We start from the raw sequence: 27220 nt of genomic DNA on the forward strand, positions 1-27220 counted from the left end.
GCCGCGCCGCGGGCTGCGGGCGCCGGCTCACTCGGCCCGCATGGCCTGGCCCGGCCCGCCGCCCGGCGCCAAGCTCTCCCCGCGGCGCCCGCGCAATGGCGCCGGCCCTGGCCCCGGCTCCGGCTCGGGCTCGGGCTCCGACTGCTGTTCGCTCAGAACGGCCGCGGCGGCGGCTCCCGTGACGGATCAATCACGCCGAGAAGGGGTGGGAGCGAGCGGAGTGCGGGAGGCGGGGATCGAGCGAGCAAACGCCGAGAGGGGGCCGGCGTCTCGGCGCGCGCCTCTCTCCAGCGCGGCCGCCCCGCACCGGGCCTCCTCCGCCCGCCCCCGTGCGCGCTCTGAGCCGCTCTCCCGCCTTGAGCGGCTAGGCGGCAGCCCCTGGAGCCCGGCCGGGGGAGGGCGGGCGGCAGGAAACGCGGGAGGCGAAGGCGAGGCTGCACAGCGGCGGCTTGGGCCGCCTCCAGGGACGGGGACCGGCCGTGCGCGCCGGGGGAGGGGGAGGCGCTGCGGCGGCCGCGGGGAGGGCCGTCTTCCCAGCACACGCACACTCGCGCCCCCGGCCCTCCGCCTCACCGGCTGCTGCTGCCCGCCGGCCGCCGGGCCCTTAGCGCCCGGGGACAGAGATGGGGGACCCGGACCGTGCGCTGTCAAATGTGGGGGCCTTTGCCGCTTGCCGAGCGCTTCCTGTAGAACCCGCAGGGTGACTGCTTCTCAGAGGTCTGGGCGAGCAGGTCTGGGCAGGCAAACGTTCCGTGAAGACGTCCTAGAGGCACCTGAAGCCTGCTCTCTCCTGATCTGCTCTGGAGCCCAAGGCCCTGACGGAGCCTGGAGGATCACGGAAGATGCCCGCCGGTGCTCGGGAAAGCCTCTTGGTACTAGGCTCTCCTATCCTTTGGGTCTTGGCTGAGGACACCCTTCTCCTCACCTGACGCAGTAGCCGCCCTTTGCCGACCCCAGGCGAGGGTTGAGATCCGAACCTTGCCCTTGCGAGCGGCTACCGCCCCCTCCAGGCATTTGACCTCCGCGTGTCCCCACTCCAGAAGGGCCCCGCCCTAGAATTCCTCCCTGAGTGGGAGCTCTGTCCTAAGGCCAGAGCCGGCCGTGCACCCCTGGAGTCGCATAACTGCACTGGCTAACCTTAGCCAGAGCGGTCTTGGACCAAATATGCATAAACTCCATGACCTAACACCTTGGCCCCCTCCGTGCCACTCCATGAAGAGTAGGGACCTTATTCCATAAACTATAAAATCTCCGTGCCACTCCATGAAGAGTAGGGACCTTATTCCATAAACTATAAAATCTCAGGGGCTGTTTAATGCCAGGGATATGGCAGGACATCAAATCACAAAACATCCTTGAGGCTGAAGCAAGCATTGTGGGCCATACCCATGACCTTGTAACAAGGGTGGAAATTTAACCTTCACCCAGTGCTTGCTACCTGCCTTACAATGTAGTCCACACAGCAGTCCTATAAACTAAGTATACTGGGTTCATCATCCCCACTTTACAGGTGAATAGGTTGAAGTGGTCTGTAGCTTGCCCAAGTATCCAGAGTTAGGGAGGACTGAAACTGCAGAGCTACCAGGGGCTCTTTGCACCCATGGATCTCAGTTCCCCAGGCATTTGGTGAGGGAGTCTGACCAGGTGATGGCCACAGAGCTGCTCTGTGAGTGAGGTAAAAGTGGCCCTTGAAGCAGGGCTGGGATACCAGGACCAGAGTAGGGGCAGAGCAGAAGTCAGTACCTTGGATAGCGCCAAGGGAAGTGAGCCAAACTAGCCCTGCCCCAATTTCTCTTTCTAGGCTTCTACAGACGCTACCTTCCACTTTACTTAGCATTTCTTCCCCCCCAAAGTTGGACAGTTTGCGTGAGCAGAGCTCATCTGAGCATCTCCACGCTCCCCAAAAAATGATCCAAAAGATAGGGTAGCCCCTAAGAGCCCACTCAGCAGGTGTCTCACTTGCCATCACAGACATCCTCTAAATCACCGGATTCTGGCTTCTGCCCTTCTTCGATTCAGCTCAGGTTTCTGAATAAGCATTTTTACTCTTTTTCCTTTTTTCCCCTTAGTCATTTGTGTTTTCCTTGTACTCTGTGCCAATACAGACGATCCGCTGACAATTACATCTGGGAATAAGTTAAAAGCTGGGATAACTTTGCCTGGCATTTACCAAGGGGTTCAAGGCCCTGTCTGGTCACATGCCCTTCAGCCCCTCTCTCTGATTACAGGGTGACCTAGTCCCCAAGACACATGGCTTGGGAGCAGCCCTGGCGGGAGGAGCACCCACTTCCCAGTCCGTCAGCTGGCTCCAGGTCAAGCTCTGAGCTCATGCCCCATTTCCAGTGCCAGGGCATTCCTGTAGTTCTGAGTTTCTATCCCGGCCTTGTGTTCCAGTTTGGGCAACTGGGTCCCCTGGAGTGCTGCCTTAGAGTCCCTGTTCCTCAAAAGCTGGAGTCCATCCTCTTTTATTTTAATTGCTGCTCGTCCCTTCAACATTGTGTGGGAGGGCATACTCCATGCTGGCCAGTGTCCTAGGAGCTGGGGATACAGGAGTGAATCCACCAGACCCAAACTGCTGCCTTGTAGAATTGACATTCTAGTGGAGAAATGGAGACAATAAGCAGGAGTAATAATAATAAGACCACATCTTAGTATGTCAGTTCATGAAACGTGCCCCCAGGGACAGTACAACTGGAAAGTGGGCTGAGACTGCAAGGCGGGGCTGTCGTCTGCAATAGGGAGGTCAGGGAAGGATACAGGGAGGCAACTTCTCAGCAAAGCCTCAAGGGAAGTAAGAAAAACAAGAAATAGTGTGCCAAGAGAGGGAACAGCAAGTGGCAGAGGCTCAGGGACAGGGGTGTGACTGGCACGTTCAAGGAACAGTCAGAAGCCAAAATGGCTAGAACAGAGTGAGCCATGGAAAAAGCAGTAGGAGCCAAGGTCAAGGGCAGAAAAGATGTGCAGGGCCTAGGTGCTGTGAAGACTTTGGCTACCCATGATGAAGTGGGGAGCCATGGGAGGTACTGAACAGAGCAGTGCATGATCTGAACTGTTTGAACAAGATCCCTCTGGTGGCTGAGTGGAGACCATCAGTGAGAAGACAGAGCAGAATCAGGCTTACAGGATAGGAAGCTATTACAACAAGCCAGGTTTGGTGGCAAGAAGCAGGCCATGCATGCATTTATGAATATGTCAAAATGAACGCCCATTAGGTAAAACTATAATGCACTAATTTTTAAAAAAAGAAAAAGAACCACAGGATACAAGCAGAGGAGAGGGTTAGAAGTGACCTGAGTTCTAATTGTTCTTATTATTAATGAGAATGAGATGCACTGACCAAGTCCTAGGACTGTGCAAACACTTGACTGAGCTCATCTAAGAGATGCAGCAGAGACCAAGAAAGCACATGCTCAAGGTCATACCTCCAGAACGGGATAAATCACCAATGTCACATGGCTTTAACTTCTCATGTTCTTCCCATCACCCTACCTTCTTTTTCCCATGCACCCCCACCTGTGTTTAGAAGTCCAACTCTAGACCCCAGCTCAGAGGCAGGAAAAGTACTGAGAGATGGTGCCCACTTGCTTCACAGGGACTTGGGGGCTCCATGGTCCATTTGCCTGCCTGTCACAGGACAATCATCCCTCTCAGTAGTATCCTGTTGTCCAGAAGCAAAGCAGCCCACACTCTCATGGTCCCAATGTCTGCTCTCTCTCATTCCTGGGCTGGGCCCTCTGCCATCTCACTGGGCTGCTTAGATCTGCCCCTGCCACTGCCTCGTCCCAGCCCATTCCCTGTTCATCCACACCTGACTCTACTAACTCCCAACAGCAGTGAGGCCTTCTGTTACACATTTTTTCTTAAAAAAATTATAAACCATCTTGGCAAACATCTCCCATCTATTTCTTATTCGTGTTTACATTGAAATGTTTCTTTCAGTCAAGCAGCTCAGTTTAAAAAAAATGCATTGTTTTCCATTTCTTCTTTTTTAATGGATAAGTTACAAATGATAGCTCTAAAAAAAGATTAGCTGAATGAATCTAAGTAGCTTTTTTTCTTTACCCAAAGCATATTTCTTAAACTGAAAAAAAAAATGGGTTTCAGGCATCAATGTGGTCTGGTGCTATGTTCGAGTAATAACAGCCATCACTTATTATAATAAACACCCACCTACTCTGCGCCCGACACCTTGGTAGGCATCATCTTCATCTTCATGACTGCCCGAAAAATGGGTGTTAAGATTCCAGTTTTGCATATTAAGAGACTAAGGTCCAGGCTGTGAAATGTTGTGCCTAATGATATTCAGCAGAGGTGGTCACAGGGCCCAAACCCTCCACTCTACTGTCCCATCTTGAGGGTGCCCTTAGATGACTATGGAGGAAAGTCTGAAAGAGGCAAAGAACACAGGCACAGTGGTGTACACTGGTGATCCTAGCTACTCTGGAGGCTGAGGAAAGATTATAAATTCAAGGCCAGCCTGGGCAACTTAGAGAGACTGTCTCAAAATAAAATCTACAAGGGGCTGGGGATGCAGCTCAGTGGTAGAATGTCCCTGAGTTCAATCCCTGGTACTGAAAAAAAAGGTAAAGGCATCACTGAAGATGAACACCAACAGGTAGGGAGGAGAGTTGGCCAGGGTCCCCCATGAATGAAAGGTGGCCGAGGCCTCTTCCAAGTCATGCCATGGCCTACCTCCTCAATAACGCGTGTATCGATCCATCCTCAATGGCAGAGTCCTCGTGGCCTAATCACCCTGTATTAGGCCCCATCTCCCAAAACTGGGGATTGTTTCCCACACATGCTTTGGGGGGGATTCATTTAAACCACAGCATCTGGACAGATCCTAAAGGGATGCAGATGGGAATTTAGATCACAATCAGGTGGTCTCTAGAAGGACTCAGACTGGCAAAGAGGCCAAAAGCCCCTAGCACTTAGAAATCTCAAAAACAATTTCTAGATCTTTGGCATGGACGGACAAAAGGCATGTTTTTGGAATGGAGCCTTCGAGAGGGGAAAGGCTTATAAAATCACTGGTCCAACCACCTGTCCAACACATGAGTCCCCCTTGCCTTTAGAATCAGTGGTGAGTTTTGGAGAGTCCTAGGTTCAAATCCTGACTTACCAACTATTAGTGGTGCAACTTCGGGTCAGTCACTTCACCTCCTGGGCTTCAATTTCCTCATCGGTAAAAATGAGAATGAGGATGATCCGTCTTTCGTAGTGTTATTGTGAGGATTAAATAATAACCACTAAATCTGTGGGCACTACAGGTGCCAACCACTATTTCAAATACTTTGCAGGTAGTTAATTCTGTTACTAAGTAAAATGATGCACATGAAGTATTTAACATAGTCCTAAGCATGGATTAAGCAGGCAATAAATAATAACAATATTGCCACCAAAGATGGCAGGATCAGCACCTGCTGAGGAGCCCAGTCCGTTACAAGATTGATGAGGTGTCTGTACAGGTTTATCTTAGGCTTCACCAAAGTTGGCTTTCCTGAAGGTTTTACTCTGGATCCAAATCTGCAGCTGGATTCCAAGGCACTCTCCCTCATCAATGGCAGCCCTTCACAAAAGACAGCTTAGAGGCATTGGTCACACCCCACCCTAACCAAGTCTGTCTTTCCTTAGGAGAAATGTCCCCAGATGGGGCCATCTTTCCTGGTGTCTAGTCTGCCCAGGGCTCTCTTCAAAGGTGGTAGCAGAATTGACCACAACCTCCCACCCCCGACTTTGGGCCAAGAAACAAGTAAATTAGGAAGGACCATCCCTTGTGCTGAGGCCTCTGCCCTTGCAGGCCAGAGTTACTCACGTTTTGCTAGTAGACACATCACTTCTCTGATTCCTAAGCTTGTGGTTCTCCAAGAGCCTATGCTTGTTTTCTATGATGTCATTGCTACCATTTCAAGTGAACAGCAAGCCAGATCTCTCTAATCCTGTGTGTTAGCAGTTTAGCTTGGGGACCTAGGAACAGGATTGGAACATTCCATCAGTGATTATGTTGTGATGTTCCAGTCTGTTGAGGGCATCCTGCATGGTGGGTTTTCCACTACTATTGGATAACCTGATTTTCTTTCTGATCTGAAAACATTGGTCAAAATGTTAAAAAGAAAAGTGCCAAAGTCGCAGCCCTGGGACCGCCCACTTGGGGGTTCCTGGCATTAAACCTTCTGAAAACTCCCCCAACCTGCACGTTTGCAGCCTGTTTCTCCCCCTTGCGCTCGAGGGTATCAGGAGAACTCTTGCTGACCCCCTGCTAAAGCCCATATGCATGTCGGCTCCTATTTTCTCTGACTTACCAAACTGCTAACTCCAGGAATAAAGGTGAGTGTAGCTGGGTGAACACATGCCCACTTCTGGGAAGCCCGGCTCTCCTCTGTGCACCTGCATGATGGGTTCTCAAGTACTGCCAAGGACCAATGCCCACATTGCCAGTGGCTGAAGAAAACCAGAGCCCAGCTGCCCCTGTCCCTCTCCCCCTTCACCTGGAGACAGGGCTCACTAAAGCATCCCGATGCCCTCGGATAGCCTCCTCCTCTTGCATTTCCCTCTTAATCCTGATCGCTCCTTTATTTTGTTTGCTGGTTATTCTCTACCCAGACATCTGCAGTGTCTCTGTTACAGGCCTGGAATGAGAGTTCTTCCCACCTTTGCTTGCTCCAGACACACCACGCCATGCTCAAAGCTTTGACTCATGCTGGGGTTGAATGCCTGTATGTTCCAGCAGGTTCCTGCTACTCCTCCATTCTAGACCTTGACTTCCAGTTCTTCCCCATGGCCACAATTATCATTATCATTATTATCCTCCTTCTCCTCTTCTTTCTCCATCTCTTTTTCTTCTTCTTCCTCCTCCTCTTTCTCCTTCTCTTCCTCCTCTTCTTTCTTCTTATAAATTTTATTGAGATACAACACACATACAAAAAAAGTGCACAAATCTTCAATACACAGCTCAATGAATTCGCACAAAGTGAACAGACCCATATAACCAGCACTAAGAACCAGAACGTTACCAGTTTTCAGGAATCCCTGTGGTGTCCCTGGTCACTCTGCTCCCTATAGGGAAATTACAGTACTAGTTGCTAACAGCAGAGATGAGTTTTTGCCACTGCTTGGACTTGATGTGAATTGTATCAGCATCTGTCTTCCTTTGCATCTGACTTCTTTCACTCCATATTGTGTTTGCAGACTGGCTGCTAGTCCAACTTATATCCCTACCTCCATTCTGACCCTTTTGTAGCCTGTACTTCATGTACCCTGCCAACACACCTGTTTCAAAGCTTAGCTATAATCCTGTCACTCCCCAGTACGAAACCTCCTATGGCTCCCTATTACCAGACACAACTCCCAAGCCTGGGATTATGGGCTATTTACAATGTGGCTTCAGTATTTCCAGCTTTGAAAGGCAGCTCTCTCCCCCACACCTTCTAGATTCTAACTGCTAAAGGATATGAGCTGGTCCACAGCCACGCCAGCCTCGTCAACCTTCGTACCTTCGCTCAAGCTAGCCTTCAGGCTGGTATGTTCCTCCTGCTCCGTCTCCCACTAGCGGAACCCTCCGTGACCCAGATCAAGTCACCTCCTCTGCAACACCTCCTCCCAGTCACTCCAGGAGAAGTAACGGCTCCCTGTTCTCAGCTCCAGTGTGGAGGCTCAGTTCATGCTGAGAGATAACACTTATCACTCTTCACAAGTTAATTACCCCATTCCACCATCCTGAGACACACACGCCTTCATATCTGGGATCGGGGTGCACTTTGCCCTTCATAGAGCCTTAGAGTTAGAAGAGTATTTTTTTTTCCTCCCATGATACATAAAACAGAGCTTCTCAGAGTCAACAAAACACAGCATTTTGTTTTATCTCAGCATATTCTAGAATGGCTTTTGGGCATCACACTGCTTTGCTTTGGTAGCTGTCTATAACTCTGGGTTCCTCTCCATAGGTGACACCGTAGCCACACCCCAAGCAAGCATTGCGTGATTGTTGAATGAGATGAATGTTTGTGAAGGTTCTGTCCAACGGGGGTCTGGGGACAGGGAAGTCCTCTGAGTGTGGTTCACAAGGGTGAGGGGGTGGCCTTTTTCTCCCAGGATGCTGGGAACCGATGGTAACAGGGGAGGGCTAGAGTCTGCCACAGAGGGCTGTCAGCTTGGGGTGGGGGTTACGTGGGATAATTTAATGCTGGATCCTTGACCAGCAAAGCAAGCTTCAATTATAGCATCATTCCTATTGAAAATATGATTTGCTTTCTAAGAATCTGATTTATGGCCAGATTTTCAGAAGCGCACTGTGATAGGATGCAGCAGCCTCCTCTGGCACCAATCTTGTTCCAAGCCTCTCCCTTTGAGCAACAACAGTGAGTCTTTTAATTTGCTTTTTCCTAATGAAATCAAGTTATTTCTCCTGCTCCCCCTCCACTGCTGTATATCATAATAAATAACAAAGGACACAGATAGCCTGGCATCTGACTTTAGTGGCATTTTAATTACTCTTTGTCCATGTTTTATAATTCCACCCATTTCAGTTTCATAGACATTTTAGTAAAGTCCAATAAGTTCATCTTAGTCCATTTGAGCAACTATAACTAAATACCTCAGGCTGGGTGATTTATAAACACAAATTGCTCACAGTTCTGGAGGCTGGAAAATCTAAGATCAATAATGCACCAGCAGATTTGGTGCCTGGCAGGGGCCAGTTCCTCATAGATGGCACTTCTGTGACCCTGCATGGCAGGAGGAGTGAGAGGCTCCTCAAGCCACTTTTATAAGGTCAGGAAACCCATTCCTGAGGGTGGAATTCTTATGACCTAATTACTTTGTAAAAATTCCAGTCCATAGCGACTGGATCTCCAGGCAAATCATAGAGGAACACTATCATTCAAACCATAGCAAGCTACTGTTTTGTTTTGTTTTGTTTCCCCAATGTTTCTAAAAATTTGAATGACAACATAGCTGGCCAAATGCTTTGGTATGATGCACTTTATGTGATGAGGGATACTCTCATTTCCTGATACTGTCCCACTCTGCACAAGACCCCTGATTCCATGGCTGTGTCCAAGGGATTGGCCTGCAAGGAATTTTGCTTCTGTGTTCCTTGGGGAGGGTTTTCTCCCGCTTGGGGTCAGTTTTCTGAAAAATTCACTCTACGTATCAGGTGTTGCTTTGTGCTGGATGGTTTTCCTGGGTATTTCAAGGGCACGGGCATTGCAGGCCGCTGAGCATGATAAAGTTCAGTTGCATGGCCATCTGGACTTCCTTTGGGGAGTTTCTTTGATTGATATCTTTATTTTGTCAGGATCCAGGAAAGTTCTTAATTCTTTCCTATGATGTTCATTATCTTTTAGCAAATTAGATGCCTCTGGAGATTTTCTAAATTCTCTCTTCTCCTTCAAACATGGGAGACCATGCCACGCCACATGCCTGTAATCTCAGTGGCTTGAGAGACTTAGATAGGATAGCAAGTTCAAGACCAGCCTCAGCAACTTAGTGAGGCCCCAAGCAACCTAGCAAGACCCTTTCCCTAAATAAAATATAAAAAAGGGCTGGGGATGTGGCTCAGGGGTTAAGCACCCCAATTCCTGCTACCAACAATCAAACAAACAAAACTGGACACCATCATTTGCAGGGTGGAAACAATCAAGAATAAGTTTCTAGTTTCTGTCTGTCAAGAGCAGCTAACTCTAGCTAATAGGGCCAGGAGTGAGGAACAATCAGAGGGGAAGACAGATTTATTTCTCACATGAAATTTCTTTCTTTCTTTTAAAATCATGAACAGGTATTCCTTTTACTTAAAAAAAAGATGTTTCTTGTGTCATTGTTTTGTTATTGCTTTTGGGTTTTCTTACCCTATTTATATTTTCATTTTGTGAAATTTGTCCAGAGGATGACTCTACTCATTAAAAAACCTCCAACAAACAACAGAAAGATCAAAACAAAAACAAAAGCCAACCCACTCTGTTGGGTGTCTGTGGTTTACTATTGTTTTTCCTGTCTTAATTTTCTTTTCTCTCTGCTCTGATCTTTTTTGAAACTATATTTAATCTTATAATAGAACAAAATAAAAATGCATGATGTTGGTGTCTCTAATTTTGGAAGGGGGGTGATGAGGGAGCTTCTAGAGAAACTGGGGGCAGCTACAGGCTCCTTCTGCCAAGCAAGGCACCAAGGATTGCGTCCCTCACCCCCAAGGCTAATCTTCCTAGTTCTATGCAATGCAGTGTCCATCGCCCTCACATGCATCGTCTAACTATCATTAATAATTCTTTGTGATGTCTGCATGCCCATTGCTCAGAAGAGGTAATGGGGTTCTAAAGAGGGCTAGTTATTCGCCCAAGGCAGCCCAGGGAAAGTGACAAACTGAACTTAAGGGTTCAGCTGATCTCTCCTATCATATCACAGCGTCAAGGGTAAGTAAGCTATTGATTTTCTAACTTTTTGTTTTATTTTGTTTCCCTTTGTGGAAAGTGGGTACTTGATGCCTCGCCTTTCTTTGTATTTGTCTTGCCAGGGTCCCCTGCTGCTGGCTGGCTCTCAGGACACTGTTCTAGGCCATTTGCATCTCTAAGGGGGTCAGTTGACTTACTTAAGAAACCACCCAGATGGGGGTCTGGAGTTTGACCCTCTCATCTCTGTGCCCCTGGTGTGTGGGTGCAGGAAGGAATGAAGGGGGGGAGCCAAAGGAAAGCCCTAGAATAGCAGGCTATTCCCAACATACTGATACTTGGGCGTTCCCAAGACGCTGGCTTCTTCATTTGATGTTGAGTGAAAGACAGTCGTGAGCAATTTTAGCAATAAAGACTACTAAACCGTCACCATGTGCTGGATGCTGTGCTTAGTACTTTGCAACCACAAAGGGGCAAAGTTGGAATTCTCCCCTGAGTCAGAGTCTCCAGAGCCTTCTCTCATGACTTCCCCCTCCCATCCCTACCGTCAGTCATGGCCAAAGGCCCGCCTTTCTCAATGATTGACAGTGATCAAAAGGGACCCGACACCTGCCACACCTTCCTAAATCTCTTTGCTCCCTCTTTCAGGAAAATATTTCTTGTCAAAAGTCTATGTTTTTAATGTGCATGAAAATTATATCATAATCAATGAAAAATCAAGGTTCTGTATCTATTCTTAGGGATTTATTTGTCCCCCAATTCCTGGTGATAACATGAGCTACCTTGGGAGACATCTCATTCATCTGGGGCTGGGGTCCGCCCTATCTCACAGAGCAGAGTTGCCAGGGCTTGCTTCCACTTGAAGACATCTCCTCATGTGTGGGGTGTGGAGGATTTGTCCAGGCAGAGGGCACGACTGTGGTCCCTCATTGTGATTACCTGCTCGGCTTGGCCCTGGGCACTTCTGATCCCTGCAGGACCAAACACCCCAACCTCTGTGTTGCTTTGTCCACACAAAACTCTCCACTGAGAAAGCTCTTCCCACCAACTCGAAAGCCCACTTGCTTTTCAGGGCCCAAATTAAATTCCGCCTTTTCTGTGAAGGCTTCTTTTTTTCCCCTCCAGGACAACTCCTCTGTTGAGTTCCCAGCCCTTCAGCAATCCCCCTACAGGCACTGAGACCCCCTGCCCAGCCAGCATCGCACCTGCCCCGAGTTGCTGGGCTAGGCTGGCTGCTGCCCAGAGGCTGGCAGCCATGGGAGCCACATCCTCGCCAGCCCTGAGCGCCCTCTTCCTTTCCCACCCGTGAGACCCGGGGGAAAAAATGGACTCGTCACTGTCATTTGCGTTGCTCTGACTCACGGGCACCGAGAGTGTCTCTCCCTGTGCTCGTCAGCTGGTCTCTCTCTGCTTCTCCCCAAGACCTCTTCTTGGTCTGCAAATATTTCTGTATCATCCAGCCAGTTGTGCATCCCTTGCCAACCCCTGTCAGACTTAGATGTTGCAAGTGCCTTGTCTGTTCGCTCTGTGTCCTTCATTTAAGAAGACATCTTTAACCCTCACGTAGCCAGATCTATTATTATTACTTGTGAGTTTGTTTGTTTGGGGGTTCCAGGGATTGAACCCAGAGGCACTTAACCACTAGGTGACATCCCCAGCCCTTTTTATTTTTTATTTTAGAGACAGGGTCTCACTGAGTTGCTTAGGGCTTCGCTAAGTTTCTGAGGCTGGCTTGAACTTTTGATCCTCCTGCCCCGGCCTCCTGAATCGCTGGGATTACAGGTGTGCACCCCTGCACCGGGCTTTACTTGTACCTCTTGTGCCTTGTCAAGAAGTCTATCCCCACTGACCACTTCAATTTCCTGGACAGCCACTCTCAGCCCATAACTGCAGAAAAAGAGAGAGGACCTGGGTTTGCTCTCCAGGTTTTCCTCCGGGCCCGGCGGCTGTCAGCGGTTGTCCCTGCGAGATGGCTGTTCTCTGCCCGTTTCCCAGGCCCGTATTCATCCCACACGGAGACTTCGTCTTCTGGGATGTCAACTTCCCAGAGCACATACTAGACACTGTCATCACCAACACCACCTCCGCTAGAAATAGCAACCAGAAGACGAAGGAAAGACGCAGGGAACAGAGCTGGCTTCCAACCGGGTCCCTCTCGGGGAACTGCAGGGACAGGAAGTCGGGAAGACGGTGGAAGTTGGCACTTCTCAGCTCTTGTCCTCCCCAGGTGCCGCACCTCCGTTCATCTCCAGTCCCCTCGAATTTTTAAAGGGCTCCGAAAGTGATTCATTTCACGTCTGTGATGAGACCGAAGAGCCGTGGACTCAGATGTGGGTCATGGGCCATTTGGTGGAATGGTGACCTTTTACAAGTCGCCTCACCTGGCCACCCTGTCACCCTAGCCTGAACGTGGGGTTTGCCAGGTCCACCTGTCCTTCAGAAGCTTCCATTGGAGAGTGCAAATGGAAGTGCTCCGTGACCTGTACAGAGTTTGAAGCACTTCCTGTGTGACAGGCACGGGTGGGGGGGAGGGGGAGGGGGAGAGGGGGAGATGGCTTTCCTCATGTAATCCTCCCAACCGCAGCAAAGACTCCTTATTCCCATCTTACAGGTGGGAAGACTGAGCAATCCAGAGGTTCAGAAAGATGAAGTACGGACTGAGCCTGGTGTGGAGGCTGGGGTGTGGCTCAGTGGAAGACACTCGCCCAGCATGCAAGGCCCTGGGTTTGTTCTCCAGCAGCGCAAACACACACACACACACACACACACACACACACACACACAGGATTGCTAGGCCCCTGCTCTCAGGCTGAGAGCAGTCACTTGCTTTGGGGACCCTGGCTCTTGCCCTCGGTCTTTCCCTGCCCCGGGCACCAGGTTAGAAATCACCGATGGTGCTCGCCAGGCCCTGCCTCACAGCTTGGCAGTGCTGGCAGCCCCAGGGACCTCCAGCCTGGCTGCCGAGGCTCTGAGGGGTCCCCTGAGACGGCTCTGAAGTGGTTCCTATAGCTCCGAGCAGGTGGAAAGGGCTGAGAGGACCTCGCCTGTCCCCAGGGCAAAAGGGAAGAGCCGCAGCTGCCCTGGAGCTGCCCCCCATGACATGGCGGAGGGCCTTTCCCAGGAAGGAGGCTTTCCTGGGTTCTGGGGGTGGGGGGCTTTCCACCCCAGAGACCCTCTTTCCACGGCTGGGAGCTGGAGCTGCCCAAACGCTGTGGCAGATACAGGATGGAGGTGCTCGGGGGCACCGCGTGGGTGTTGGAGGGCATCACGGGGCAACTTGAAGTAAGCCCAGCCGTGAACAAGGGCTCTGCCATCCCCACCCTGGGACACCACTTGCCTAAGGTGACAGTTGAAGCCAGGGGATCTCGGGCTGCCTCGGGGACAACAGTCTCAGATGCCCCCTTCCCTTGATCCTGGAGAGAGGCCGATTCCCTTCAAGCCTCATTCCAAGGAAATTCCCGGGTCTCAAAGGCCAGCGAGCTGAAAGGCCTGGGACTTCCGCCTCTTAACTCAGGTTTGTGTTGGCTGAAGGACAAACAAGGCACCAGGTGGCCCCAGAAGCAGTGGCTCCCAAGCCTTTCTTAGAAAATGGCTATCAAGTCACAGAATGTTTGAGCTGGAAGGCATCTCCAAAATGGTGCACAAAGTGCCTTACCGTGCATGTGGGAAAGAGGGCTCAGAGAGGGCAAGCAAGACTGCACAGCACAGCTACATGGAATGGGCCTACATTCCCGGCGGTACTCTCTCCTTAAATGATTCCAAGTAGCCCGGGTGATGAAGTCCTCATCGTGACAACACCTCTGCTATGTTGTGGAGCTGCAAAGAAACCGGAATGTTCCTCTAGGTTTGGAAAACTTAAGGACGCAGCCCTCTTGTTTTTAAATTTTCCTCCTGATTGATTTCAGCTCCTGTGTTTGACAGAAGCCTTGTTTCTCCTAAGAAAACAACAATCTGCTGCCTCCCCGTGTCAGATCGCTGGGAGGTGGAGGACTCAAGAAATGTGTTCCTTTTGTCTCATAGAGCCCATGGGGGAGCCCGAGAAATCCCAGGCCTGGTGTTTCCTGGGGAGCAACGCTGTGAGGCTGGAACAAGTATCAGAGCGGAGGAGAGGTGACTTAGAGGGGACAGACTTAGGTGCAAGCTTCAGCTTTGACACTGATCTGCTGTGTGACCTTGGGCAGGCACCATCCCATTCTGGGCCAGTTTAAAAATCACATAACTTAGATGCAAAAAGATGAGATGCTGAGTGATTGATTGTCCACCTTTGGGGCTGACTGGGACCCCAGGTTCCCACCTGCTGTCTCTGGATGTCACTCCCAGCCACCCCTCTGTGCTTGCAAAGCCTGACAAGGGGTGGGGGATGGGCATTTTTCTTCCATTTTAGCTCAGATTTCCTGAGTGACTTGTCCACGTTTCTTGGGATGCGAGGGCTGATGAATGAGGAGTCCCTGACAGACTTTGTCCAGATAGGACCACGGACATCGGGTGAATGACAAATAATCTCCAGATTGCTGTGGGATGACGTAGCTGCTGGAGGATGATGTTAATTCTGCTGTTTACAGAAATAAGTCCAGTGTGAGTGGAGGCTTTTTGGTGTTTCAAACCAGATGGTATTTCCTGCCTCCATCAGCCTTGGCGCTTGGTTCCCATGGCAACCCTCAAGTTCCACCTACTGCAACTTCCCTGTTCTTTAAGCTTCTTCCTCTTCCACCACCCCATCAGGGTCCCTTGAGAAGAGCACCCCTAAGTAACAAGTGCCAGCACTTCACAGTCTCCCATGCTCCGAGCTCCCGACCCCTCGGCCCTCAGCCGTGCCAGCAGCCTCTGCGGTCAGAATGGGGCCTCGGGGACAGGACAAGCTGCTCTCAGCCCTCAGTGGTGTCAGCAGGACCCAAAGCCATGTTAGGACTCAGGACCTCACGTGGGGTCCACTACACCAGGATGAATAGGGATCTCCTTCCCCTGCAGACCGTCCACTCTGCTTAGGATTGCTTAACGGTGAGCAATCCGTAGGGTCCCTGGACCTAGATCAATACAGGGCATCTTTAGGCAAGTTACTTGCCTTCTCTGTGCTTTACTTTCCTCCTCCATAAAATGGGTGGTAACAACGGAACCTCTGGATGGATTAGAAAATTGAATAAGCATGCATGTGAAACCACGGGAAGCACTAACGGGGTGGCAGAGACCAGAGAAGCTTGGCTGAGGCTCAGTTCCACCCTAACTATTCATGTGACTTTGGGTATGCGTGCAACCCTCTATGGAGGGGCGACTGCATCAGAGCGCCCACATGCATGAGAGTACTGGTTCTCACCCTGCTGTGGTATGTGCCCGGCTCCCCTGGGGCCTTGGAGGTCCTGCACTTCTTATGAATGCCCTGGGCATGCCAAAGCTGCCTATCTATTGATCATATGTTGAGTGGCAAGGCTGCAGCTAGGAGAACACGGAGCAGGTGTGTGTGTGTGTGTGTGTGTGTGTGTGTGTGTGGCTGGGGATGGAGCCCAGGCCTCACACTGGCCAGGCAAGCGCTCTACCACTGAGCTCCATCCCCAGCCCTTTCTATATTTTGGGGCAGGGTCTCTGGCTGGCGTCACACTTTGGATCCTCCTGCCTCGGGTTCCTGAGAGGTTGGGATTGCAGGCCTGAGCCCCCATGCAGGGCTCCCAGCGAGGGTCATGAATGATTCATCTTGCAAAGAGCCATGTGCACACCAGGAGGAAGCTCAAGAAGCTTAGTGGTCCCACGGGGAGCCCATTTGGAGGATTTTTCCAGGTGTGAGGTCTCTGTCAGAAGGGCCCCTCTGTCCCCCAGCCCGCACATTCTGGCACCCAGACTGGGCTCTCGTGAAAGGTGAGCCTGATTATGGGATCTCATCATAAAAATATCCCTGTTATGCTCTACATGACAAGACACTCACTGATAAGGGCCTGTGCAATTCTTTAAAAGTAAAAATGAAATTTATTCAAAAATAACTGGTGTGACTCAGATCTACTAAGTGACCTGTTGAAGTGCATGATAGCTCCAACACTGGCCTGTCCTCTGCTCCCCCTGCCTGACCCCACCCAACTCTTGCTTTCTTTGCTCTGCTTTTCTTTATATGATAATGTGGTTCATAGGGTGAATTAGGTGCACTAAGTAGTGTTAGACAGGTCACTCAACTTCCCTGGGCCTTATTTTCCTCTGTGCACTGGGTGGCACCAATGGTACCTCAGATATCGGAATTAAATGTCAAGAACAGGAAGTGCAGACTTGGGGAAGATCAGCATCCTAGTCTGACTCCCCTGACTGCCACTCACTCTGGGACGGTCAATGTGGCTGTGCTGAGCTACACCATTCTGATAACAAGGAGTTCATATGACCTGACCCCGATGGCACAGTGAGAGAAAAAACGAGTCAGGGCTTCAGAGGGCCCAGGAAGCTGAGCAGTGTGGCTAGTCCCACACCAGCCCATGGAGCACAAGCAAGGTGGGGACTTGGCTTTACCTGCTAGGGCCTCCCCAGCACCTTGATGGCACCAGTGATGGTCGCTGCTGCTGAGGATGGCTGCATCCCTGAGTGTCAACTCCCGGAGGAATCCCTCCTACTCAGATTCTTGACCTCGGCCCCTGGTGAGGACTCAGGTCATCCTGGCCCCCTGGCTCCCAAAGCCATCCGCAGCCCCCACTGCCAGGCCCCTCTGCACTGCAGAGTCCCCTCCAGGAACATGGCCTCACCTTGTGGCACCCTCGTCACAAGTGGGCCCTTGGAAGGGCCCCTGAGGGGATCAGCCTACAGCCTAGGGATTGGCCTGAGGTCGGACCTCAGCAGAAGGGGACAAGCAGGACAGCTCGTTGGGAAGGGAGTAAGGGCAGGGCCAGGGGTGCAGACAGCGCAGCCATCCCCTCCGGCCCCGCAATGGCGTTGAGCGTGGAACTGTCGGCCCTCCGCCCGCCACGCAGCCCGGGTCCCTGCAATGGCGGCTTCTGAAAACTCTCCTCTGAGAGGTTGCCATCGCGAGGAAAGTGGAGACAGTTATTCTGAGAGCAGCAAGTGGGCGAAGGAGCAGCTCGGCTCCATGGCCCGGAGAGACAGGCGGCCCGCAGAAGGGGCCAGAGGGCACAGGGCACACACGCGGACCCAAAGCCCCGGAGACCTCCCCATCCCAAAGGGCCGTCCCTCACCAGACCCGGGGCCCACCGCATTCCGGGCTCTTGTGAAGCATTTGCTGGGGACACTGACTTGAGACCAGAGGGGGCACGTGGACAGGGAGGAGAGGACCACCGAGAACAGGCCCAAGTCCTTCCGCTGATGAGAGTTAGGTGAGCAAGGCTGAGGGTGCAAGGCTGGCCACATCCTCCGGCGACCTTCCAGGTCCGCTCTACTGTGGGACACGAAGCTTCATGACCACTGTGACGTCTACAGTAAGAAGCTTTCCGTTCATCCCTGCTGTTGTCTAGTCATCACCATTATCTAATTCTAGAATTTTCTTTACTCTCAAGGAAACTCACACATTAGCAGTCACTCCCCATTCTCCTAACCCTCAGCTGGTGACAGCCTGAGTCTGCTTTCTACCTTGGTGGAGTCTCCTATTCTGCGTATCCCACATCAATGGAGTCACATAATATGAAGATTTTTGTGGCTGGTCTCTTCTGCTTAGGTTCTCAAGGTTCATCCAGGCTGTGGCATGTTACCAGTGTTTCATTCCTTTTTTTTTTCCATAGTAAACAGACACAATATCTTTATTTATTTTATCGAACCCAGTGTGTCCCGCATTCTAGGCAGGACTGTACTACTGAGCTACAGTCCCAGCCCCTATTTCATTCGTTTTTATGGCTAAATAATGCTCCATTCTGCAGACAGACCACCTGTTTGTCCATTCATTCATTAATGGATAGGAGTTGTCTGCACCTTTTGCCGACTGTGAACTGCCATCAACATTCACAGGCGAGTCCTTGTTTGAATACTGATGTGCAAGTCTATGCAGCGAACACTGGAGAGGGGAACTGCTGGCTTCTCTTTAACTTACTGAAGAACCACTTCTCCTTCCCATTATAGCTTTTCTACAGTCACGAGGTTGGACGGGACCTCAACATTCACCTAGAAGTGCTTCTCAGACTTAAACTTCACACATCTATAAAACTAAAACTCCATCACTGCCCCCTGCCCCTGCCCAACAAGAAATGTCATCAGAGTCAAGGCCTCAGGCCACCCTTGTACTCGAGTAAACTCAGTGTCAGGAAAGCTCACCGCCGCCCTCACTCCACCTGTGGCAGTGTGTGGAGCCACTTGCCTGCTCCACTCCTCACCCACAATCTCCCGCTTCCTCTCCGGCCACCCTGGCATAGGCTCCTAGACTCTGGCACCACCTGGGGGACGCCTCCCTCCAGCAGCTCTGGTCCTTGGAGTGTTCTTGGGGAGCTGGCCTCTTGCCCACAGCCTCCCAGTTCCCTTGCTCTGACCTCTGGGGCCCAGGGCCCCCTCCTCCAGACCCCACCCTGCTTTCCTGATGCTCCTTGGGGCTGGGCACATGATAGGAGTACTGAGACCAGGGACTGAGGGACCGGGGACTGAGACCCACGAAGACACGGTGAACTTTGAGGGGAGACTTGCACTCAAACCAAAGTGTCCCTTGTTAGCTGTGCTTGTCCTGGGTGAGGCTGGTTGCTATCAGTGTCCTCCTGGGCCTCAAATTGAAAAGAAGGGAGCTGTAAGCCACAGGGGGTTCTTGTGAGGACCAGGCAAGGCGACTCCCAGAAGCTCCTGGCAACCCGGGGGCTGGCTCCCTAACAGCTACTGCTGGGAGAACTCTTGAGCCGCGGTTATACCTCTCACATGCACAAAGGCGGAAGACAAGCCACCCTTATTTAACATGCACAGTATGGCAGAGGAAAACCTTTCAAAATCCTACATGGAAATAACAATAATAAGAAGAAGAAACGTTTGACATGAGGAAGATGGGAACCTATTCTAGGCCCCCCCAAATGGCATTCTGGGTACAGTGGGTGAGGGCTGGGGGCAAGGCCAAACCCCACCCCCACCCCCGCCAGCCACCACAAGATTTCAGTGAGGAAGGGCAGGCCCTGTGTCCATCAGCCCTGGTGAGAAGGCTCCTGAGGTCTATAGGATATGGGCACCTGTGGCCTCAGGAAGCCAGCCCAGCTGGGGGGGTGGGGGTCACCCAAAGACACTGGAGTCCTGTGCTCACCCTGGGGGTTCTTCACCTATTTTCCTCTGTCATCCCCAAGCTCTGTGGCCCACCATCCATTTGGCCTCTCAGCTGAGGAGCTGAAGGGAAGGTGGGCCCAAGTCCACTCTAAGAGGAACAGAGCACCTTGAGGCCAGCAGGGGGCCCCATGAGCCCTCAAGAAATACCATCAAGTGCAGAACTCTCAAGGGAAGGGGACCACCACCCACTCACCTGGGAGGAGCTCACCGCCCCGAGCCAGGCCTGTGGAATGGGTGTCAACTTTATTAGGGAAACACCAGGTCTCTTTACAGGTCGAGCAGGACCCACTGGTTAATAAGACACGATTAACTTGCTTTGAATGCACAAGGGTGGCCACAGGAGGCTGCTCCACCTTCTGCAGATGTCACCTTCATCTGGCCTGCAGAGTCTTTTCAGGAAGGGTCCCTCAGGTGGCGCTTACTTGGGTGCACAGCTCAGGGTGGATGTCCACAGTGGTCCAGCTGTGGGCCCAGCCTACACCATGTCTTCAGGTGTCTCTACAGCAGGAGCAAACACGAAGGTTCCCCTCTCTGCCTGCTGGATCAGCTCCAATGACTGGGCCAGCCTTCCTTCTTTCTGTCCACCTTGCCAGGAATCCCAGTGACATAGGCACCAGCCGGAGGGCAGGGATCCACTGGACGACTCTCCACTCCTTGGGGCTCTGATGCCAGCAGAGCCATCAAAGCTGCTGCTACCTCTTGCCGGAGGTGGCTTCTTCTGGTCTCACCCACCCAGCTATGGCTGTATAGGGACAGGTGGGAGGGAAAAAAGGGGTCAGGGGGAAGGAGGGAGAGGAGGAGACAAAGAGAGAGGGAGGAAGATGAAATGTGTAACCATCTTGGAGCTTCCTCGCGTCTGCACAGCTCCCGGGTGAAAAGGGTTTTCTCACCTTCTCTGATTCCCAGCCCCTTGGGGACAGCCTAGAATCTGGTAACCAAAATGCAAACTGAGACTCAAGGAGATGGAGAAAAATGCCTGAATAGCCAATGAGAAATGGCTGAGCCAAGCCAGGGCTAGGTCTGCCTCTGCATCAGTTCTTCCCAGAATAATGCTTTGCTTCTACATGTACCAAAGGACCGAAAATCAGAAAGACAAATACCTCACTTACCCCCCTCCCTGACAATACGTAACCCACACAGGTGTCTGCCGTCTGTGCGGCACTGTCCCTGGCTTGGGATGCCATTTCCCCTCCCCGCCTGCTGCTGTGCCCAGAACTGCCCTAGAGGACCAGCTCCAGCTCCCCACCCAGGTCGAGCTTGGGCCCTTCAGTGAGGGCTGTCTTTGTGCCATGAACTGCACACACCATTGTCACTGGGCTCCTGTGAGGGCCCTAACAGTTCTGCTCCTGTGCTTGGCTCCTCTCAAGCACTGCAGCTCCCTGAGGGCCGAGAGGAGTCTTCCTCTATGGATCCAGAGCACGAGCCTGGGGCTGGCCCAGGGTAGATGCTCAGTTAACTTCCTGTGAATGAATGGCAAGGCCAACTTCCTGCAGGACCTGAAGTGGCGGGAGCCTTCCTCTGGCCAGCAGGGCCTCAGACACCCAGCACCTGCCAGCAGGATGCACTCCCCTCTAGGGGAGACCCTAGGACAGAAGCCCTCTGAGCAGGGCCCCCACTTGCTCAAAGGCAGGAGACTCCCTCACCCTGGTGTCCCACCACCAACAGGCCACATCTGTGGAGAGTTGCTGGGGAGAGGAGAGGTGGTTCCCAGGGACCCCGACCTGGCTGAGGCCCTGAGTGCCCAGGGCTGCCCAGGGCTGCCCCAGTGCTGCCCAAGGGTACCTGGAGAAGCGTGGAGAAGGCCATGAGCTAGTGACCTGTTGGAGGCCCAGTGTGCTGCAGGCAGAGCAGCTGCACTGGAACCCAACCTGCTGGGGCACACACATGCCCCCTTCATCTCTCTTCACAAAGAACCCACTACCATCCCGCCATGCTGGTGCCCCAAGGAGCACACTTTGGGAAACACTGGTGAAGGTTCTGGGGAGGGGAACAGCCTCCTGGAGGCGTCTGGACCACTGTGAGGGAGGAGGACCCAGGCAGGGGGACCGGGGTCCCTCCCCACCAGGACACAAACCGTCTGGGAGGAAAACCTTGAGTCCAGTGGCGCCGACAAGACACGAGCCACCTGGAGCCTCAACTTCCATGTGCTGGGGGATGGGGGGGTGGCCAGCCCTGCTCTGTCCAGGGTCAGCAGATCAGGGCGAGGTGTGCCTCTGAGAAGGTGACCCAGCTGCACTCCTGTGCTTCACAGGTGCTCCACCAAACTCACCTGAGTGACTCTGCATCAGTACGTGGGTGACAGAAAAGAAGTCCCACAGCAAGAGCAGCTGCGAGGCCTCAAGGCACGTCACTGCGGGCAAACAGCCCGGGACCTGCGGTGACCCTGAAGACGCCAGCCAGAGTCACCAGTGTGTCTAGTCTGGGGGTCTACAGGAGTGAGGGGGAGGCCCGCCAGGTCCAAGAGCAGCTTCCTTCCTCCTGAATCTGCGTCCCCATGTTCAGAATGGGGTTGAACAAGGCCACCTCTGGGGTGGCAGTGAGGACAAATGACAATTCAGAGAAGCTTGGGCACACGACAGGTGCTCAGTAAGCATGCCCCCCTTACAGGACCCTCCATACAGCTGTCTGAGTGGCTGAAACAAGATGTTTTGTCTTCGTTCCCAGGGAAAGGGGGCTTCTGAGGCGGGGGCTGAGGACACTCAGCAGATGGTCAGGCAGAGGGGAGAATCATGAGGCTCTGGGCAGTGTGGTCACAAATGCCTCCAAAAGACAGCATGGGGGGTTGGGCTGTGATGGCCAGAGGAGGGACAGGTGACAGATGGCCTGGCACAGCTCATGGTAAGCATCAGAACTCTGTGAACCAAGTATTTTATGCACCGGGGTCTGAGCTCTGGCCCAGAGGCCGAATGACCTGTCCCTGCCACACTAGGCCAGGGCATAGCTGGGTGTGACGGTGACCCTGAGCCCCAGCACAAGCTCTTTCCTCTCTGCCTGCTTCCTGGGAAGCTGGGGCCCAGCGTTGAGAGGCCTCCTGCCTGTCAACATCCGCCAGGGTGGAAGGCCCTGGCTGGTCTCTGCATACATGGCACCCGGCGTATAATCTAGTGACTGGATTTTTTGTAGTCAAAATATGACATGGTAGAAAAACACGTGAGCCAATCCACTTTTGGGAAACAGCATTAACAGGGTGTAGAAGAAATTCCAGATTCTTCACACTTTGCCTAGAAAATTGGAGTCCCAAAACCCCTCCACAACGTGACACCTCCATCTCCTGCCTGGATGTGCAGGTGGACTGCCCTGTGTGACACAGGCAGCCAGGTGCATCCCGAGCCTGGACCTAGCCAAGGCCAGACAAGGAGGGATGGGCACCGAGCCTCCTCCCCACCCAGGAGCGCTGCCTGTGTGCTGGAGAATCTGCGCTGGACGTGGACCCCTGAATGCCCGTGGCGTGCTGTCTGCAGCAGGAGAGCAGGGACACTCCGCGCACAGGGACCCCAGCAGCAGCAGGAGTGGCTCTGTGGGCGTGAGGGCGTCGAGAAAGGCATCCCTTAGGAAGGACGAGGTGGAGGTTCTAATGCCCACTTCCCATAGCCCAGGCTGTGCCATCTGCCTGTCACCACCATCCCAGTCCCTCTGTGGCAGCCAGAAGCAGGGCCTCTGCTCCCAGGATGGCAGGGCACCAATGAAAGGAGCTGGGTCCCTGAGCCACCAGGTGAAGCCACGCGCCTACCAGAAGCACGCAACTGGACAGTCCAGTACTCACAGGACAGTAGATGTGTGTGGGAAGCTCTCACAGCAAGGGGCATCCCGACCAGTGAGCAGGGGCCGGGGAGGGACGTCCCACAGAGGGAGAGACGGGACAGGGCTCAGTGGAGATAGGGCAGCTGCTGGAAGAGGGGCCCTGGCCACGTGCAGGGGTCCCGGGGCACAGAGGGCTCACGGCACCGCCAGGGCAAGGAGCGACAAGGAGCATCACGTACAGGGGCTGCTGCCGGGGGCTCTGGTGTTGCTGGCGCTGCTCTCAAAGGAAGAGTGGAAGTTGTGAATGGTCTCCTGCAAGATCTGCCTCTCGCGTCCCTGTGGAGGGGATCGAAACAGACACGTGAACTCTTTTAACCAAGGATTCAGTTGACACAGTATTGTTAATGCTCCGCTCATACCTGAAAAGCCCCCTGGCGTCTTGGGGGAAATAAATTCCCTAATTAAGAGAGTCCCACGCTGAGTAAAAAACAGGCCAAGCCAGGCTCTCCCCGGCGCCACTTCCCCGCTACCGGGGCTGGAGAGGACCCAGGGTGCAGGGGTCCCCAGCCCCCGACAAGGCGGGGCAGGGCCAGCTTGTCTGGGGGGTTGTCTCCCTGCCTGTCTCTGTGTCTTTCCAGAGAGTTCGACGGCAGCCCTACCACAGTCTCCTAACCCCCGGGAAACAGATGTGGATGCTTCTAGTGAAGTCCCCTGAACTCCAGGACAAGAGGCAGCAGGAGCGAGAGGTGGAGAAGGTTCACATCCCACCTCTCCCATTACTACCCGGTGACCCTGAGCAGGACACCCATCTCTCTGGACCTTGGTTTCCCCATTTATAAAATGGGACCATATCAGTGACCCAGATGGATGCTGTGGACATGGGACCTGTGTGGGCTGCAGGAGGCAGGCAGGTCCTGCCCCTGGAGGGCAGCAGGGTGGAGTCAACATAGATTTCTGAGTCAAAAAATAAATATGGTTGAAACACAAAGCAAATTAAAAATGTATGATCTCAGCTGAGAGTAAAAAAGCAAAAATAAATAAATAAATAAATAAAAATAAAAAAATAAAAGTCCACAGAATGAGCCCAGACTTTAAACTTGGAATGGATCCATCACCTGACCCAGTTACTCTACTCCTCGGCATATACCCAAAGGACTTCAAATCGGCATACTACAGTGACGCAGCCACACCAATGTTTACAGCAGCTCAATTCACGAGAGCTAAGCTATGGGACCAACCTAGGAACCCTTCAACAGATAAATGGATAAATAAAATGGGGTACAAATACACAATGGAGTATTTGTGAAATTATGGCATTTGCAAGTAAATGGATGGAACTGGAAACTATCATGCAAAGTGAAAAAGCCAATCCCCCAAAACCAAAGGCTGAATGTTTTCTCTGACATGCGGGTGCTGACTCACAGTAGGTGGGGTGTGAAAGGTAGGAATGGGAATGGGAAAGACAGCAGAATAAACTGGACATAACTTTCCTATGCTTATATACGAATACATGACCAGTGTAAATCCACATCATGTGCAACCTCAGAAATGGGAAGTTATACTCCATGTATGTATGATGTGTCAAAGCACACTCTACTGTCACATACAACTAAAAAGAATAAAAAAGACAAAATGTGTAATAAGAATTATAATGCATTCCACTGTCGTATATTTAAAAAAATAAAATCAATTTTTAAAAAAGACAAAATTGCAAAACTCAAAAAAAAAAAAACCAACTTTTTTTTTTTTTTTAATTTCATTCTGTTTTTTGGTGGAGGGTATCATGGATTGAACTCAGGGGCACTCAACCACTGAGCCACATCCCCAGCCCTGTTTTGTATTTTATTTAGAGACAGGGTCTCACTGAATTGTTTAGCACCTCGCCATTGCTGAGGCTGGCTTTGAACTCGCCATCCTCCTTCCTCAGCCTCCCGAGCTGCTGGGATTACAGGCGTGTGCCACTGCATCTGGCTTTTTTTTTTTCATACCCTCCCCACAGCCTAGAGGGGCCCCCTCTCCAGACCCCTGTGCAGGGACCTCTTGTGCTGACCGGGCCTCCCAAGCCCCTGGGAGGGCGGCAAGCTTCTGCCCATGTGCCCCGATCCTTGCAGATCACCTTCAATAAGCTGGTAAAAGGCTGCCAGGATTCCAGCCACAGAAATCTGCAGGCTGCAGGGTGCCGTGGGCAGGCCTGGAATCCCCACCCACCAGTGACGCACAGTAGCATCCCAGACCCGCCCCTGTTCCACTGAATATCTGCAAAATGGGGTGAGCGCAACCTCCGGGGTGACTATGAAGTGCCACCTGAGATAATGAACAGGGCTGGGAAGCAGGGACAGCAAGAGCTTCATTATTCACCACCTGAGCCATAACTGCTGAGAAATGAGGTCAGGGCGAGACAGGGTTCCCTGCCCACTGCCTCCTGACCCCAGGAGGGAGCTGTAGATAATAAAGAAAATAATCACTCCGCCTCCAAGGCCAGCCCAAGACGATCATGATGACTGTCCTTTAAAAAATCCCTGAGTTTCAAAGGCCCTGCCTGAAAATTCTCAAAAGGAAAAAAAAAACAAACCCCCCTCCCAAACGAAGGCCATTAAATATAGAAAAAAAGGATTCAATCAACCTAGTTCTTAAAGAAATGCAAATGCAAACGAGGTACATTGTTTAGTCTGTCAAATTTATGATGATTGAAAACAAACTGCCAGTTTGCTGGTGCGACTGCAGGAGAGCCCACCCCCCCACACACCCCACGGCCAGGGGCTTTCTGGAAAGAAGTTCAGGGAGAAGTGCACACGCCGAGGCGCTCAGGCTCAGGGATCTGTTCCACGGCTACTCCAGAGAGATCTTTAGAAAGTCTTATGCCCAGAGCTGTCCCCTGCAGCACTATTTCTACAAAGTTTGGGTATTTACATACCCAATAAGGGAAGGATTTTTGAAAACAAAATCAATTTGAGTGCATCCAGGCAAATATATTAAAAAGAGATCAGTGACACGGGTAGCTGCGTAGATTTCTTGTTAAAGAAAGAAGGGTGTAAAATTGAAGATCCCAATTTATCTCAGCCACATTAAAATAAAAAAAGAATCTGGCACAAAACCCTGCAGAGGGATCTGAAGCTCAGGGCTCCCCTGGCACCCTCTGGCCCACTTGCTCTCTGTGCTCCAACTGCTCTGTGAGTTCCTCGAAGGTGCCACACCCTCCCACCACAGGGCCTTTGCACAGGTGCTCCTCAGCCTGGTCTGCTCTGCCCTTGGGCCCCTTACCCGCTCTAGCTCCTCCTTCAGGTCTCAGCCCCTGCTCTCTCCTCAGAAGGTCTCCCCAGCCTCCGCCTTCCCAGTCCCCATGAGTCGAGAGCTCCCACAGCAATGAACGCTCTCCTTTGTGTGCCTGCGGTAGCTACAGCAGGGCTGTGTGCACACATGGGCAGACACAAACTGTTTCCAATCCTGGTCTGTGTGACCCTGGGCAAGTTCCTCCATCTCTCTGGGCTTTGATTTCCAAAGCTGCTTTGGAAGCAGCCTCAGCAGCTTCTGTGGCCTCACGTGAGCGAGTGTGCCCTGGGCCCCCAGCACGGGACCACGCTGCCTGTGCAGCTCGGCTCTCAACAGACCCGGGCCTGGCAGGGCTCTTTCCCCGAATAAATCCATGCTCCAAAACTTCAGAGCCTGGCTGACCGCCCCCTGTGAGCCACCTGGGGTTCAGGTGGCTGGCTGACGCACTTCCTGACAGCAGAGAGCTGCCCACCTGCAGCAACCTCTGCACTGCCTCACCCTCCTCCAGCCTCCACATCCAGGAGTGGAGCAGAAACCGACGGGTCTGAAGTCGGCTCACTGCCCATCTCTGACCCTTGGCCTCCCTACCTGTTAAGTGAGCTGCCTGGGCCCAGGTGAGGACTGTT

General features: G+C 52.3%; 1 protein-coding gene across 1 annotated transcript in view; it reads right to left on the reverse strand.

Annotated features, from left to right (window-relative positions):
• Positions 1–19745: 19745 nt before the first annotated feature.
• Anks6 (ankyrin repeat and sterile alpha motif domain containing 6) overlaps positions 19746–27220 on the reverse strand; it is a 46513-nt gene continuing 39038 nt past the window's right edge. Inside the window, exons 15-16 of the mRNA XM_027931135.3 lie at positions 23564–23660; positions 19746–20325 (exon numbers count right to left, since the gene is read on the reverse strand). Coding sequence (XP_027786936.2) covers positions 20276–20325; positions 23564–23660 — 147 coding nt within the window. The 3' untranslated portion in view covers positions 19746–20275. The remainder of the gene's footprint in view (positions 20326–23563; positions 23661–27220) is intronic.

The sequence above is a fragment of the Marmota flaviventris genome, chromosome 13 (genome assembly GCF_047511675.1).
Source record: "Marmota flaviventris isolate mMarFla1 chromosome 13, mMarFla1.hap1, whole genome shotgun sequence".
NCBI classification, from domain to species: Eukaryota; Metazoa; Chordata; class Mammalia; order Rodentia; family Sciuridae; genus Marmota; species Marmota flaviventris.